At 46.1% G+C, this 15,370-nt stretch overlaps 1 protein-coding gene across 1 annotated transcript in view; it reads right to left on the reverse strand.

Moving 5' to 3' along the window:
* Nucleotides 1–15,370, reverse strand: part of PDGFRL (platelet derived growth factor receptor like) — a 47,301-nt gene that overhangs the window by 10,376 nt on the left and 21,555 nt on the right. Inside the window, exon 3 of the mRNA XM_060085983.1 lies at nucleotides 1,526–1,677. Within this exon, the coding sequence (XP_059941966.1) occupies nucleotides 1,526–1,677 (152 nt within the window). The remainder of the gene's footprint in view (nucleotides 1–1,525; nucleotides 1,678–15,370) is intronic.

The following is a 15,370-nucleotide window of genomic DNA, read 5'->3' on the forward strand; positions in this document are numbered from 1 at the left end:
TGCTGCTTCCTGGTGTCGTATCACGCTAAGGGCACAGGGGCACTTCTGGGTGGCACATTCCAGAGTGAGGCTCAGAAGCGATGGCCCGTGAACAACTGTCAGCAACTCTGACAACACCATTTATGCCTGCTCGTGTGTGCCTGTCAATCTGTCCATCACCTTGTCTTAAAAGTGGGTTAAGGCAGGAAGAACACTGGATCCTGGATCAGAAAAACGGGGTTTGACTCTTTACTCCGCCACGTGAAGTCACGGAACGTGGAACAAATCACCTTGCCCCGTTGCGTCTCAGCATTAGCATTATTATTTCTAAAACAGATAACTGAGTAGTTTCTACTTACTTCCTCATGGTATTGTGGACATGAAAGGAGAGGCCTGTGTTTCCAGGGTTGCAGAGCACGCTGCTCGTGTATCTGCTTGCCAGAGGGGAGCTCTCTGGGTAGGAGCGGAGAATGTATGAGACTTTGCTAGAGCATTCATTAATGGCCAGAGCCTAAGGTCATCTGAGTTGTAGACCTAAGTCACTGTGGCAGCCCCTGCCCAGACACTAAGAGAGCCTCCTGGCTTCACCTGAAATGCCTTGGACAACAGCAGCGCTAGGGCATAGCATTTGAAAGATTCCAGAAAACTGTTCCTGACCTCTGAGCCTTGTTGGAGAACGTCTTCCTCCAAACTTTAGAATTTAGAGATCTCAGCAGAGGAAGGAGGCTGGCAAGCTACTCTCCAGGGCCCGTTGCTCCAAGTGCAAGTTCCACCTGGCAAACCCAGATCTGACCCTACAGGGGAGAAGATCTGCCTATTTTCAGGCACCTCACTTGGATTCAGGCATCAGGATTGGAGCCACACAGGCTGCAGCCGTTGGGAACACTGCCCCCAAACCTCAGCTCACAGTACTCACAAAGACAAACGCGCGGAGGCCTTTAGCCAGGCATCCTATGACTATGGAGCTTCCAGAAAGGAGCTCATCAGAGATTCTGAGAACACAGTGAACCAAAGTCTACAGCAACGCTGTGCAATAGAGCTTTCTGTGATGATGGGTGGTCCTCTATCCCCACCATCCATTAGGACAGCTACAGCCACATGTGCCAGTGGAGCACTTGAAGCATGGCAAGTGCCACCGAGGAACTGAGTTTTCAGCTTTAATTTTAACTAATCCCCATTTACATTTAAAGTCACACATGTCTAGTGGCTACAATATTGGACAATGCGGTACAGACTCTGGAACCAGACAGTTCTGGGTGCAAATCCTGGTTCAGCCACTTACTTGCAGTCTGACCTGAAGGACTTAACTTAATCTCTCTAAACCTCAACTTTCCCATTGGAAAAAAAAAAATTGATATGAGTACTGACCCTGAAGGGTTCTTGTGAGACTTACATGAAATAATTGATGTAAAGCATTGAGCCCAGAGCCTGGCAAACAGTGAGCGCTCTGATTGTACTTATTTGATAATCAGCAGACAGTGGGAACCTTTAATATGGACTAAGTCCAGAGGTCTGAAGAGTTCCACTAACGCAGCCAACCTTTTACCTGTAAAAATGATGTAGGTGGAGCCCGTTTTGGCCTCGTCCCTCCTGCAGATGTAGCCGTTGCAGCGCTGCCCCCAGCAGCTGAATTCACCCGTGTCGGCCGCGGTGGAGTTGACCAGGGTCAGCTGGCCGTAGCGCTCATGCTGCTTCACACTGTTAACAAGAGCAAAGCCGGGTGGCGGTGGGGCTGGGGCCTCGCGCCCATCTCTCCCTGCTCCATCATCCTCGCACATAAAGCCCCAGCGGCTCCAGGCAGAGTGCCCTTTCTCAGATGGCACTGACTAATAAAAGAGTGTATTTGGGGAAAAGTGTGTTGTTGGGGGGGATAGATGGGGGAGGCAGAGAGAAGGGCCTTTCCTAGAAGGAAGTCACGTTTTCTAAGGAGAAGACATTCTCTTCAACCTCAGGACTGGGGTTTCCTTAAGCAAAATCACTGGTGCATTGCAACGCAGCCACACAAGTTCAGCCACAAAGCCTTGGGCAGGCGTCTTTCTTTCAGCTTTTGTTTCTCATGAGTTTATTTAAATAGCAGTCAACAGAAATGAAAGCACACAGCACCATCCAGGATGCAAAACCTCTTTGATCAATAAGAATGAGGCTCTGAATACAAGCTTGGAATCTTTGAGGTGCTACGTTACTAAAAATAAAAACTTCCCTTTCAGGAAAAAATGAACTGGTTGCTGAGATGCGGAGCCCCTATCATGCGCCCACCTCTGGTCAAGTATTTAGAGCTTTTGGGCACTTCTCCTGTGGCCTCACACTATTATTTCTTCTTTTAATTTCTCATTTTTTAATCTCTTGTATTTTTATCTTGCTGCATGTGAATATATTTGCAAACCCCTTCAGGTCCTTTTTGAAATGAGGAGAGATAAATATTTATTATTATTAAATACTAATATTAGCCGATTGTCATAGTAATTAATTGTATTATATTATGTTAGGAACCCAGATGTGTCATCCTCGGGATGGATGCCCTCCCCCACCGTGGCCTTGGCATGTGAGGATGCCAAAATAAATGGTTTCAACCTGAGGATGCATCTCAAACCCCCTCTGGGATCCACATACTTTTCTGATGTAGGCGAGATTCTCCTGTGATAGGGCGCAGTAACATCAGCGCGGTCACCACTTTAAATTTAGCACACAGCAGAATGTCTCGCTGGTTGGTCTTCAACACAGCCTGTTCTGGTCTCTGCTGAATAGCTGCTTTGCCCACCCGTTCTGCCGGGAGATGCTCTGTACTCCCACTCCCTCAACTGTCTCCTTTCAACTGAACGGAAATCTCTCCTCCTTCAGGAAGCTTCTAATTAGGACCAAGTCAGAAATCCCCCTGCTTTCTCCCAGTGATGTAACTGGTTCTGCCCTCTCACCCCTCCGATACCTCTGGCTTCCTGTTATTACAATGGATGGTGAAAACTTTGGGGGCACGAATAGTGCCCTATTTGTTTTATATTCCCTAAGCAACAAATCTGTGCACAGTATAAAGTTTCTCTAGAAACAAGGGGACTGAAATGAAGTTGAACATCAGTGTTGGAACTGGGAAAAACCTTAAAAAGCAGGAATCCAGTTCCCAATTTTGCACATGAGGAAACTGAGCGTCAGAGAGCAGAAGGGACTCCCCTGAGACCCACAGCTGGAGAACAGCTGAACAAAACTGTCTTCCTTAACTCAATTAAGTATGTACCCAATACACATTCATTAGATGATAAAATGCATACAAAGTACTTCATGTCATGCCTGGTTCACTATTTCCTAATTATATCTTAATTACATATAACTGCAGGTTAGTAGTAGTTATTGTGAATATTACTACAACAATGAAAAATATGCACACCCAGCATTGGGGATGGCTAGCACCGCAAATAAAAACCAGTAGCCCAGGACTTCCCTGGTGGCGCAGTGGTTAAGAATCAGCCTGCCAGTGCAGATGACATGGGTTCGAGCCCTGGTTCGGGCAGATTGCACATGCCGTGGAGCAACAAAGCCCGTGCGCCACAACTACTGAGCCTGCGTTCTAGAGCCCACAAGCTACAACTACTGAGCCCACGAGCCACAACTACTGAAGCCCACGCGCCTAGAGCCCGTGCTCCACAACAAGAGAAGCCACTGCAATGAGAAGCCCGCGCACTTCAACGAAGAGTAGCCCCTGCTCGCTGCAACTAGAGAAAGCCCGCGTGCAGCAATGAAGACCCAACGCAGCCAAAAATAAATAAATTTATTAAAAACAAACAAACAGGGCTTCCCTGGTGGCGCAGTGGTTGACAGTCCGCCTGCCGATGCAGGGGACACGGGTTCGTGCCCCGGTCCTGGAGGATCCCACATGCCGCGGAGCGGCTGGGCCTGTGAGCCATGGCCGCTGAGCCTGCGCGTCTGGAGCCTGTGCTCCGCAATGGGAGAGGCCACAACAGTGAGAGGCCCGTGTACCGCAAAAACAAACAAACAAACAAACAAACCAGTAGCCCTCAAGGATATTACAAATCCAGCTGGGGAGCTAAAACTAATATCCATGCAAAGATCAGAGTGTAACTAAAGCGCTGCTCAGAGCAAGAGCAGTAGGAATTCTGAGAAGGGATTCATCACTGCGGATGGAAGAGGTTTCAGGCAGCCTAGAGGCGGCGTCAGGACAAGCTGGACTCGAGGTGGAGGTGGAGGGACAGCGAGCTTGCTGGCTCCGAGAACACAGCCCCAGGGGGCTGGGAGGGACCTGCTCTGCTCATTTCACTGCCGTGTCCCCAGTGCATGGTGGGTAGAAGGCACTCAGTGCTGATTGGGGGATTTAATCCATTAATTACAGAAGGAGATGGAGGGAGGGGGTTGGAGTCACAGGGCATGTGGTTGAGAACAGCGAGAGGGGTACACGTTTCACTCACCAGGCAGCAGGGACCGCCCTCGGTTTGGGAGGTGGGAAGTGCTGGGCCCACCTTAGCCAGGGTACGAGTGGGGAGAACAGGCATGGGAGAGGCAGGGGGAGGAGGAGGAAGAGGGAGAGGCCGTTACTGGGGTGAAGAGCCAGCACTGGGGCCAGGCTGGGTGTTGGGTGGGGGAATGGAAGTGAATACAAGGCTTGCTTTCTTGGGGAAGAGTTACGACCGACTGGGTATAAGAGGTGGAAGAAAGACACATGAAGAATGAGCACTTGACCTGTATTTCCACGCTATGGAAAGAATGAGATTTTAACTGACTGAGATGGAACAGCTGAGAAGAGAAAGGAGACGGGGGTGACCGAATAATAGATTCACTACTGGAGATTTGGAATTTGTGATAAAACATGGGTCAGGTAAGTGTGGGTGTCGTGTGGTGTCATTGGAGATACAGGCCGGGCACAGAGGAGGTAAAACAGCTCTAGATTTGTATTTGGGGGAATCGTCTACAGTGGGTATGAGCAGGAGCTAGAGGAATGAATGAACTCAACGAGGAAAAGTGTGGAGAAGAAAGAGAAGGCTGGGGACAAAATCTAGAACCAAATCAGGGGCCGAGTAGGAAAAGTAGAATCAGCAATGAAAGAAGAATCAGGAAAGGGGATCATCAAGGAGAAAGATTCCAGGGCTTCCCTGGTGGCGCAGTGGTTGAGAGTCCGCCTGCCGATGCAGGGGACGCGGGTTCGTGCCCCGGTCCAGGAGGATCCCACATGCCGCGGAGCGGCTGGGCCCGTGAGCCATGGCCGCTGAGCCTGCGCGTCCGGAGCCTGTGCTCCGCAACGGGAGAGGCCACAACAGTGAGAGGCCGGCGTACCACAAAAAAAAAAAAAAAAAAAGATTCAAGAAATTGATGGTTAATGCCTTTCAGAGAGATTCATGACACACACACTTCATCTGGCAGAATGAAAGTCTTTGGCCACCAAAATAGTGATTTCAGTTGTGAGGATGGAGCTTCATATCAGCAGATAAAAGATGAAAAGGTGGACAGAAAATGGAGGTGAAAGTCTTCCCAGGTGGAACATAACATCCGGCCACATTCCCTATAGAGCTCAGACCCCAGGGTACAAAATCAGTAAGTGATCAATAAATGTATTGAGCACCTTCTGTGGGCCCAGCATGTACTAGCACGGGAGTGACAGAAATTGTAAGATGCCATTCCTACCAGGAAAGAAACTGCACACGTAAAAATGTGGCACTTGGGGCTAACCCTACCACCACGCTGTATCTTTAGCAGCATTGGGGGTGGAAGGAAGGAAATGCACTGGAAACCATTTCTGGATTTTTCCACCCCCTCGTCTCTGCAAACAATGTAAAACAGGAAAGAAATTATTTAGCAGGATTACAGTTTAAATGCCTGGATTTAAAATGTCCATTTCTACGAATGGGCTCACATAGTCCAAGCAGCAGGCTACCCAAGGGGTTGGGATGTGACCTCAGGCCTCTGGGGGTAGAGTCTCCACCAGGAGGTGAAGACGAGGATTCCCTGAGCCCTGCAGAGCCCGGTCCCAAGATGCTTCAACCGTAGACCCTCCCTCCTCCTGTAACTACTTCACAGATCCCTGGGGATGGAAGAAGTGCAAGATGTGAAGTTTGAGTGGAGCTTTGAAAAAAAAAGGTGCTGCAACAAAAACAGACTCACAGACTTAGAGGACAGACTTGTGGTTGCCAAGGGGGGGTGGGTAGGGGAGGGAAGGATTGGGAGTTTGGGATGAGCAGATGCAAACTATTACACATAGAATGGATAAACAACAAGGTCCTACTGTACAGCACAGGGAACTAGATTCAATATCCTGGAATAAACCATAATGGAAAAGAATATGATAAAGAATATGTATATATATGTACGACTGAGTCACCTTGCTATACAGAAGAAATTAACACAACATTGTAAATCAACTATACTTCAATAAATTTTAAAAAACTAGAGAATCACTCTGAAAAAAAATAAGAGGTGCTGCAACAAACTGCCCCCCAAAAAAGTAAAGTTAAGCAGAATTTACATTAATTGGAAGCAGCTCTGAACACCCCAGCACATCAGCTCACCCCAGACCTTTTTATTCCAAACCAGCACTTCCAGACCTGACCCACAGTGAACTCTGATGGACAAGTCCAGGTTTCAAAGAGTATTTGTCCAAAATTTAGAGTTGTGTGTATGTGTGTCTTCCAATGGGCTACCCTGGCCTTTACATACACAGCGTCCGTCCCCATCGGTGGAGGCTGGAAACTTCGTGTATGTAGCCCAGGCTACTCTTTTCTAGAGGGGACCATGTCATGGGATGGCACAGAGGAGGGGACTGATGGCTCCCAAAGTCAGGGGGAAGGGACCAGGTGACAATGGTGGGGTCATCCACACTCCTGTCCTTCCCCCAGACTCTATAAGACAAGCATGGGAGGTGAGCCCTGGGTTCCAAGATAATCAGTTCATTGGTTCCATAAATAGTCAATTAGTGCAAATGAAATGGGAGTATCGGAGGAGAGAGGCAGGGACACAGTGATGTCTGAAGAGTCCCCTGCTCTCAAGTTCCTTCATGCAAAGTGCCCTGGGCATTCCAAGGAGGGTGAGCAGGACAAGCTTCAAGACAGAGAGTTTCAACATGCACCAAACAGAGGGTGTGTTTCCGGGGAAGGAGATCCCTGAAAGGAGACCAAGGCAGGTTCAATTCATAACAAAGAGAGTTGGGCTGGAAGGCAGGTGGCCAGAGGACTGGGGTGACAGGCATAGCAGTCACATGAGGTATAAGATCATGGACTTTGGAGCCACACTGATAGGATTCAAATCCCAGCTCCACCATGACCTTCAGACTCCTTATCTAGAGCTCACGCCTTCCAGTCTGGCTACACCTACAGACTCCGAGTAACAACAACAATAACACCTAACACGTATGGAGGGCATTAGGCTAAGCTCTTCAAGTTCGCTCAAGACTTAGATCAGAGCCTGGCACAGAGTAAGAGCTCAATATATTTTAGACGTCGTTACTGTGACGGGCCTCACGACCACATTGGGATGGAGGTACTAGTTTCCCCCTCTTATGATGAAGACACCGAAACTTACAAAGTACTTTATCCAAAGTCTCCCAACTCTAAGTGGTAGAGCTTCTAACCTAGTGTCATATAGACTCGGGTTACGAATGTTTGTAAATGAAAAGGACATGGATTTCCATCCTACCGAAATGAAATGAACGGAAGGAATTTTGACTGAGAAACAGGTGCCTCTATCTAGCTTGTAAATCTTGTTAAATATTGTCACACACACACCCCCCAAAAAAACTCCTCATACCTGGAAGATCTGATTAAATTAGCTCAGTATTATTCATGATACCCCATTTTCTATTTAAATGGACAATTAGCCATTCAGCAAGTGGTTGAAGGAAACAAGGGCAGCCAAACAACCAGTTATTACCGTTATAACTGACAGCACCCAAGGTACACATCACTCTTTCTCAATCCCATGGGACGGTGATGATGAAACTATGACTCGGGCTTCCCTGGTGGTGCAGTGGTTGAGAGTCCGCCTGCCGATGCAGGGGACATGGGTTCGTGTCCCGGTCCGGGAAGATCCCACATGCCGTGGAGCGGCTGGGCCCGTGAGCCATGGCCGCTGAGCCTGCGCGTCCGGAGCCTGTGCTCCGCAACGGGAGAGGCCACAACAGTGAGAGGCCTGCATACCGCAAAAAAAAAAAAAAAAAAAAGAAACTATGACTCATAATTAAAACCTAAGTAGTGCTTAACACGTGGTAAGTACTGTTTTAAGCCCTTTGCACATTTGGACTGATTTCATCCTCAGAAGAGCCCTGAGAATTAGGTGCTATTCTTTTATTTTATTTTATTTTTTACAACTTTATTGGAGTATAATTGCCTCACAATGGTATGTTAGTTTCTGCTTTATAACAAAGTGAATCAGTTATACATATACATCTGTTCCCATATCCCTTCCCTCTTGCATCTCCCTCCCTCCCACCCTCCCTATCCCACCCCTCCAGGGGGTCACAAAGCACCGATCTGATATCCCTGTGCTATTCGGTACTATTATTATACCCATTGTCAGTAGGTGAGCAAACTGAGGTTAGGTAACTTTCCCAAGTCAGTGTTGGAGTCCCAGGAGGAGTAGTTGAAGGTCAATTTAAATAACTTTCCTAGGGCCACCCAACTATATGATCCTAGATATTCTGCCTTGGGAGACTCTGTGATGACTTCATTGCATAAAACAGAAAGGTAAGGAGGAAGGTGAAAAGATGTAATCAAACCTAGAGACTGTCATACAGAGTGAAGTAGGTCAGAAAGAGAAAAACAAATACCATATGCTAACACATATATATGGAATCTAAAAAAAGAAAGGGAAAAAATGGTCAGAAGAACCTAGGGGCAAGATGGGAATAAAGATGCAGACCTACTACAGAATGGACTTGAGGATACGGGGAGGAGGAAGGGTAAGCTGGGACGAAGTGAGAGAGTGGCATGGACATATATACACTACCAAACGTAAAATAGATAGCTAGTGGGAAGCAGCCGCATAGCACAGGGAGATCAGCTCAGTGCTTTGTGACCACCTAGAGGGGTGGGAGGAAAACACAACAGGAAGGAGATATGGGGATATATGTATAGCTGATTCACTTTGTTATAAAGCAGAACCTAACACACCATTGTAAAGAAATTATACTCCAATAAAGATGTTAAAAAAATAAAGATGGCTTCAAAAACAAAAAAGATGTAATCAAATATCCTCCTTATTCAAATAACATTCATTTCAGAATCATAAATTATTTATTAGCTTCTACTACATACAAGGAACAGTGCCAAGCATCAAGGGAGATAAAGATTAGTGAGTATTTGCTTGTCATGTTTCAAGTGTGTGTACAGGGCCTGTGTTTACTCTAAGGCTCCTTTTAAGAATGTGTCAGAAAATAATTGCTCCACCATATGCTGGGAATGGAGCCACATCAACAGAGTACAAATCCTGGGTAAAATATATCAAAGCTCCACAGTTTATGACCAAAAAAAAAGATGAAAAGAAATATGTATGCGGAACTAGTAGAGAGCCAAATATGTAAACTGAGGAACTTCAAAGTGAATATAGTTCCAACATCAGAAATTAAGCTGAAATACATCTATCTATCTGCATATTTGAATACTATCCAAGGACCTACTCAAAACCCTGGCAATATAACTACAGTATTTCTATCCCAATAACAGCTTATGTGAATATATATGAAATGTGACTTGGGTCTTTTCTATTACAATGACTTATGCCAGATTCCTCTGTGCTATTTAAGAAGAAGTTATAGTAGGCATTTTTCAACTGGTCCACAGCTCACATTCATGATGTCCCTCCAGCCCTGCCAGCCTCTCTCTCATTCTCCAGGTCCTTTCCTGCACACCCACCCCACTCCGACCGCTGTACTGGAATGTTCCCTTTCTCTTCTCACCCCACCTCTTCCAGCCTGCTGGCAGCATCTCTCCTTTTTGCCTCTCTTGCCAACCCATCTGGCTTCTTTACAAAGGAAAAGTTCCTCTTCCTCCTTCAGAGATTTCCAGATCTTAAGAAAACAAGGCATGGATATCCCTTTGACACCACAAGCCCACACCAGGCCTGATACACCAGAGGTTAACCAAACAGAAAACCCTGTCCAGCCGCCTAGAATAATGTGCATAGCCACATGTTATAAAGGCAACACAATATAAGACTCACCTCCAGATTTTTAAAGTGCCAATGAGCCATCCCTGATTATACATTTGCAGAGCATCCATTCTGCAGTTTTTTAGGCAGTTTAACTAGTTTTGCTTTTCTTACAGTTTTCCTTCTCTTATGACAAAGTAATACATGCTCATTTAATTTAGAATGTTAGACACCCCATGGATCAGTTAAAAAAAAAAAAAGGAAGAGGTCACTGAAAATCTCAAGACACTGTCAACACTGTAAGTGGGGAATCTTCCAGTTTTATCTAGATCTTGATGTCAACATCGACTCTACGTCTCTCTTCCATTCCTTACGTTCTATGAGCCTATAAATCGATCCTTCTAGAAGAATGCTTCAGATGCTCTACAAAACCATCAGATTACTTTCCTAAGAACCACTTTATTATCTCCTCCAGCTTTACAACACAAGCAGCTCCCAGTGTGCACAGAATCGAATGCCACCATCTTTGCCTGGAATCCAAGGCTCCTGTGCTCTCCCAACACCTCCATCGTGGACCCTCCTCTCCATCCAGCCCAACTCCTCACCCACCCAGACACATCCGTTCGTTTCCATCCCAGCGCTCCAGCCATCTCTTTACCTCTGAAAGGCTCTCTTCTTTTTCCATCTGACCTAAACCTCATTATTCTTTCAAGTTCTATTCTTGGGAAGAACTTTATGGTTGGTGGTATTTGTAAAATGGTGGTTAAGAGCATGCACTGAGTCAGATTTCCTTGGTTCCATCCTGCCTCCACTACGTACTGGCTCTGTGACCATGAACAAGTTACTTAACTTTACTGTGCTCAGTTTCCTCATCTGAGGCAGGGAGATTAATCGTCCTTACCTTCTAGGGTTGTTCTGAGAATTAAGTTAGTTAATAAATGTACAAGATCCTGGAAAGATGCTGGCACAGAATAAGTGCTCACAAATTTTAGGTGCTATTGAGGTTGCCTTAGTACACACTGATCTAAGCTTCTTCTCACACTCTGCACTTGATCCCTTTATCACTAGATGTGTGTGTATACACACACACACACACACACATACTGCTTAGTATGTAACCTTTTCAACTTCCTATTATATTTCTCTAGTGAAATGATCCTTCTTAAGCAGGAATCAGGAACATGTCTCACAGGTGCCTGTGTCACTCACAGCCTTCTACATGGCATCATGGGATGCAGACAGCAGTCACAGGTGACCATGTGAGGAATAGAATAGAATTCACATGGGTTGAATTCTTGTCCAAGGGTCTTAACTCCTTGGCCCCCATATCATCTAACTCACGTTAGATTAAGTACAAGTTCCAGGGTCATTTTGGAACCAGAAGGGACCTTAGAGATCATCTGGTTGAATTCCTCATTTCACAGAGATCCGGTGACTCACCCAAGGTCATAGAGCCAGTAGTCAGAGCTGGGAATGGAATCCTTGGGAAGTCCTGGAAAAGAATCTGCCATGCTTCCCACTGTGCATTGGAAAGGAAGCATGTGTCTATTATTTCAAACACCTAACGAAATCCTGACCAAACGAGTGACGCAGAGGAAGTGTGCGGTGATGGCAAAAGATAACTTAGCAGATGTGCGTGCTCCATGTAGAGAAACTCATAGAAATAACAAGTAAAGCATTAGTTGTCATGTAATTTTGGTGAGGTCAAATTTTAAAGCTGGCCCCCATAGGATTCTGTGTATAGGGGTTATTTATGTTAACAACTTCCATGATTACATTTCTGGTCATTCTAATTTCACTGTGTAGAATAAGCCCATCAGCACTTTTTTGGCAGGAGGTCACATGAAAAAAAAAGATCTTCCAGGTCTGCTGAGCTGAATGCTCATGGCCACGCCTTCAGGGAAGAATAGGCCCAGGAAGAGGAGTGACAGGAGACAATGGAGCAAGCCTCCACCACCCTTGTTAGGAAAACAAGCTGTGGGTTACTAATGGGCTGGCATTTGGCCACAATGAGCGTATTGTGGCCAAGTTATAATAGTGAATGCAGAGGCTGTGCGCCGACCCCATTCGTACCTGGCACGGTGGATTCACAGCCCAGAGAGTGATGCACCAAATCTCCCACCTTAACAATGTATTCAAGGCGCCCACTCATCCTGAGGCCACTCGGATGGCATATCTTCTGAGCAAACATCAGAAACGTAAGAAATAGACAGCTTCCTTGGTGTAAAGATTAGAGGGGCCTTGGGAATTAAGTTCAAGTCTAATTTACTTTCACTAAAAGGTGTGCAAACTTGAGAAAGCCCCTAGCCTCTGGAGGGGGTCTAACCTAGTCCCTTGGTCCCTGCACACTCACACCTGACCACAGGCTGTAACTGTGTCTGGGATGTATGTCATTTATTCCACGAGTTCATAAGCTGCTTGTGGCCAGGGCCACTTCTGGTTTTCTTCTCACATATACCTTCCTGACTTAGTGGACTGTCTTTATGTATAAATTAGTCTCACTATAACTCCGCCTATTAATCTCAAGCTGTGACACACCCTGCAGTCACCCCTTCTGCTTTTATACGGATACTTCCTGTCCTCAACCTCTTCCTCCATGACGCCCACCAGCCGATGCCACATCATGAGCCATTCTGTGAGCCCCCTCTGTAAACTAAGTGCATGAGATCACGTTCTCTCTTGTATCAACTTTGGTTGGTACCCAGGGTCCGACACCCCTGCCCTGTCCTAGTGACTAAGTCAAGTTCGTAAAGAAGAGCAGGATTGTTACAGGGAAGGATGAGCTTGCGCTGTGTGATCTCCCCTCCGCGGCAGGTGGGCCGCCGGATTGAAGCTGAGCGCTAAGCAGTGGGTGGGGTTAGGAGCCGGGCAGTATGTAGCACGTGCTCTGAAAGGCAGAGTTCAGGGCAAAATTAGGATCCAGTACAAAAGGCAGTCTGAACAGAGGATCTGATCACTAAAGCACCAAACAAGAGGAGACAGCATGATCCTGAGGCCCCAGGGCAGAGGAAACAGGTCGGGAACGTGGGATGTAGCGGGCAGATTCCCAAGGGCAGCAACTTCACGCCTGCCTCTGTGGGTGGGTGTCTCTGCTAAGGCAGCCAAGCCCAGAGACTAGAGGCCAAGCTCTGACATCTTAGTTTTGCTGTTTTTTTTCTTTTCCTTATAAAGTACCATTCTCTACAGCTGTATACCAGGGGACATAAAACTTCCCATATCTCAGCCTTTATTCCTCTTTGCTTGCTTCCTCCTCTGACATACCTCACAAAATGTTTTTATTTACATTTTGCCTATTTAGATACTTGGCAGAAAATTATGCTACGACAACTTCCATTTTCACGTTTGCGCATTAAATCCTAAACCTCACTCACATCTATACACATTTTTTAAGGCAGGGTTTCACTCGTAAAATACATGCAATCACTTCATGGTATACTGTAAACAACGTTGCATTTTGCAACAGTCTCCAAAATTACCATCACATATAATTTGTGGTATTCCTGGAGTGTTTTCGGTCTGATGCATTAACTTGACTTTATGATCATTGTACTGTATTTTAATGCAGTGCAGCACACCTGGGATAATCAAACCTGGACTTAACCAGAATGCTCAAGAAATCGAATGTTTTGGTGTCTTTTAAAATAAGATCAGAAAACATTTCCCCCCCCCAAACTGAATAATGCACTTCAACCCATTTCCCCACCTTGATGACTCGTAGACTGAGGACAGCTGGAGTATGACAGGACCATGCGTCTGGATATGAGTACGCACGCCATGGCATCATGGATGTCTAGAGTTTGTATGAGATTGAAATACACGTCTGAAACAATTTTTAAAACCAGACTTCCTGAAAACCTGGCTGTTTTCTTGTGACTCACCTCCTTTGGGTACAATCTTGTGAATAAAAATAACTCGCCTATATTGAGATGGCTTCGTGCGTGTGCCAGTGCTTTACTTGCATGACCTTATTCTATCCTGACAGCTACGAGGCTGGTTCTATTATTGGTCCCCTTCCCACCACTCATGTCTGAATGGAACAGGTCGTGTTTTTCTGCAACCTGAACACTGTCGGAACATCTAGTACACCTGGACACGTCTTGCATCCTGCCACGCCCACCAATCCATCTCTGGGGAGACGTTGCCGTGCCTGGCGCTGGTGCCACTGAGTCTGGGAAGAGAGGGCTCTACCTTCAGGGCAGGATAAGTCATTTATTTTGAACCCGACTGTTTTCTGGGGGTAGACATCCATCTGAAGGTAAATATCAGGGTTTGGCTGAAGCGGTAGACTTTCAATCTCCCACAGCAAACTGGACCCAAAGGGCACCTCCAGGTAAGTAGGAAAGCAAAGGGAGGATGCCAAGATTTTCATGGAACCTCATCGTCTTTGTTTGTCCTGCTCAGAAAATGAAGTGAAAGGAGCTTTGAAGGAAAGTGAGTTTGAATTAAAAAGACACCTGCACAACAATATGAATGTACACACTGCCACTGAACTGTACACTTAAAAATGGTTAAAATGGTAGAGTCTGTGTTTACCAAACATAAACATCAAATTATGTTTGGCAAATGTAGAATAATAAAATTAAATAAATTGAAGGCAAAAACCAAACTAAAATAAAATAAATTGAAGGAAAAAAATAAAGACCTCTTCCTTAGTACAGCACCAGAGTACGAAGGACAATATTTACCAAAGTCTGTGCAGATTCTTTCCTGACAGTGGGATTTTTCTGTTTACAAACACTTCCTAACATCGTTCTCTTTTTCTTTTGAAATGCCCCCAGACCACCCCTCCCAGAGGCAGGATTAGACTGGCCCGGAGCCCACTGTCTGCTTCCTCGGCCCACCCTCCCTTTGTGTTGTCTGTGGGTGGATAAACCATTGCCAACTGCGGCCAAATGAACACCCAGATGCCCTCCCTTCTCTCTAGAAGCTATTTATTGTTTTCAGAGGAACCAGCCATCAAAGAGATCTCCTGTACTTCATCCACTCCTCCGAACTTCCAGTTCTTGATTGAAAACTGCTAACATCCGACCAGACACCACAGAAACATCCTGAAAGACGATGCCTGGACCTGATTTTCCAGAGAGTAGCCCGGGCTTCCTTTATGAGCACATCAGCCAGCTTGTCTTCACTGCTGTGACATGGTTAACTGTCTAGCTTAAATCTCCAGTGCCCTCTTGTTCTTACCCAGCACTGATTTATACTTCAGCCATCATCCAGGCCCCTAAGTTGCTTCTTCTTTTCTTCCTTGGCTCAATATTGTGCCAAGAACTCCCCTGCTCTAAACTGCGTGTGTGTTTTGCTGAGACTGAAGAAGCAA

Source organism: Mesoplodon densirostris, chromosome 20 (assembly GCF_025265405.1).
Source record: "Mesoplodon densirostris isolate mMesDen1 chromosome 20, mMesDen1 primary haplotype, whole genome shotgun sequence".
NCBI classification, from domain to species: Eukaryota; Metazoa; Chordata; class Mammalia; order Artiodactyla; family Ziphiidae; genus Mesoplodon; species Mesoplodon densirostris.